We start from the raw sequence: 2,610 nt of genomic DNA, 5'->3' as shown, positions 1-2,610 counted from the left end.
ACTTACCTTAATTAAGCCGGATGTTATATTGTAAGTAGTCACGTGTCTAGAAACGCTTATTGTTTGTTATCTAATACATACCTTAAGTAACCCGGATGTTATATTGTAAGTAGTCACGTGTCTAGAAACGCTTATTGTTTGTTATCTAATACATATCTTAATTAACCCGGATGTTATATTGTAGGTAGTCACGTGTCTAGAAACGCTTATTGTTTGTTATCTAATACATACCTTAATTAACCCGGATGTTATATTGTAGGTAGTCACGTGTCTAGAAACGCTTATTGTTTGTTATCTAATAGATAACTTAATTAATACGGATGTTATATTGTAGGTAGTCACGTGTCTAGAAACGGTTATTGTTTGTTATCTAATACATACCTTAATTAACCCGGATGTTATATTGTAGTAGTCACGTGTCTAGAAACGCTTATTGTTTGTTATCTAATACATACCTTAATTAACCCGGATGTTATATTGTAGCTAGTCACGTGTCTAGAAACGCTTATTGTTTGTTATCTAATACATACCTTAATTAACCCGGATGTTATATTGTAGCTAGTCACGTGTCTAGAAACAATTATTATTTGTTGTATGTGCACACGATCAGACTATTGTGGTGACACCATTACAGCCAAGGTGGTCTGTGCACATCATCACACTAATGTGGTGACACCGTTACAGCCAAGGTGGTCTGTGCACACTATCACACTAATGTGGTGACACCATTACAGCCAAGGTGGTCTGTGCACATCATCACACTAATGTGGTGACACCATTACAGCCAAGGTGGTATGTGCACACGATCAGACTAATGTGGTGACACCGTTACAGCCAAGGTGGTCTGTGCACATCATCACACTAATGTAGTGACACCGTTACAGCCAAGGTGGTCTGTGCACACTATCAGACTAATGTGGTTACACCATTACAGCCAAGGTGGTCTGTGCACACGATCAGACTAATGTGGTGACACCATTACAGCCAAGGTGGTCTGTGCACACTATCACACTAATGTGGTGACACCATTACAGCCAAGGTGGTCTGTGCACATTATCACACTAATGTGGGGACACCGTTACAGCCAAGGTGGTCTGTGCACACTATCAGACTAATGTGGTGACACCGTTACAGCCAAGGTGGTCTGTGCACATCATCACACTAATGTGGTGACACCGTTACAGCCAAGGTGGTGTGTGCACACTATCACACTAATGTGGGGACACCGTTACAGCGAAGGTGGTCTGTTCACACTATCAGAGTAATGTGCTGACACCGTTATAACCAACTTAGTCTGTGCACACTATCAGACTAAGGTTCTGACACCGTTATAGTAAAAAAAAAAAAAAAATTCTTGCGGACTGGATCCTAATAAGGTAGGCGTCCACCAAAACAATACATCCAGCCAGACGTCCAAGTTAACACGCCACTTCCTTCGCAAGCTTTGTCTTCCAGCTACGGCTGTTTGACCTTGGAAAGCATCTAGAGAGGAGGAGAACAGCACTGAATTTAGTATATTACGAAAAAAAAATTCATGCAGTGAAAATTGTGCTTCAAAGCACTAGTCCATAACCAGTGATCATTGTTGGCAGAAGAAGAGACTGTAAGACCTATTCACTCATCCTTGAAACGTTACTACAGATCCCCTCAACAAGTATCGTAAAACACTAAAATATCTTCTGAGCTAAGATTTTTCACGATGTTATTTATTTATTTATTCTACAGCATAACTTAGTTAGGGAAATTAAATAATTTGGTCATGCCTGTATTGGCTCAGATGTTCCGTTTTTCACAAATGCCTGGAGTTTGAGGTCCTTGTCTTCATCTTCTGGTACCATCTCGAGATCGTTCCCCCAAAACTTCAAACCTATATAAATATATAAAATTTGCTATTAATTTACATGCAACAAACCAAAAACTAATTAGTGAAAACACTTATAAAATATTTGTTATTTTACAAAATCAATTTGTTCATTCATAAATAATTCCCAGAACTAATTACTCTTGTATTAAAGTATAAACTGTCAGAATGGTGTTATAGCCCAGTACTAATTAGTGTAATATTAAAGTAGAAACTGTCAGAATGGTGTTATAGCCCAGTACTAATTACTGTTATATTAAAGTAGAAACTGTCAGAATGGTGTTATAGCCCAGTACTAATTACGTTATATTAAAGTAGAAACTGTCAGAATGGTGTTATAGCCCAGTACTAATTACTCTTGTATTAAAGTAGAAACTGTCAGAATGGTGTTATAGCCCCAGAACAGTAATTAGTAATATTAAAGTAGAAACTGTCAGAATGGTGTTATAGCCCAGTACTAATTACTGTTATATTAAAGTAGAAACTGTCAGAATGGTGTTATAGCCAAGTACTAATTACAGTTACATTAAAGTAGAAACTGTCAGAATGGTGTTATAGCCCAGTACTAATTACTGTTATATTAAAGTAGAAACTGTCAGAATGGTGTTATAGCCCAGTACTAATTACTGTTATATTAAAGTAGAAACTGTCAGAATGGTGTTATAGCCCAGTACTAATTACTGTTATATTAAAGTAGAAACTGTCAGAATGGTGTTATAGCCCAGTACTAATTACTGTTATATTAAAGT

General features: G+C 37.2%; 1 protein-coding gene across 1 annotated transcript in view; it reads right to left on the bottom strand.

The window, feature by feature from the left end:
- The window catches only part of LOC106469548, a gene marked incomplete at its 5' end in the record, with an annotated part of 29,421 nt that extends 27,554 nt beyond the window's left edge, over positions 1 to 1,867 (bottom strand). Inside the window, one exon of the mRNA XM_022398088.1 lies at positions 1,764 to 1,867. Coding sequence (XP_022253796.1) covers positions 1,764 to 1,867 — 104 coding nt within the window. The remainder of the gene's footprint in view (positions 1 to 1,763) is intronic.
- Between the last annotated feature and the right edge of the window lie 743 nt (positions 1,868 to 2,610).

Source organism: Limulus polyphemus, unplaced genomic scaffold (assembly GCF_000517525.1).
Source record: "Limulus polyphemus unplaced genomic scaffold, Limulus_polyphemus-2.1.2 Scaffold3539, whole genome shotgun sequence".
Taxonomy (NCBI): domain Eukaryota; kingdom Metazoa; phylum Arthropoda; class Merostomata; order Xiphosura; family Limulidae; genus Limulus; species Limulus polyphemus.
This window is presented reverse-complemented; position numbering and strand designations above follow the sequence as displayed.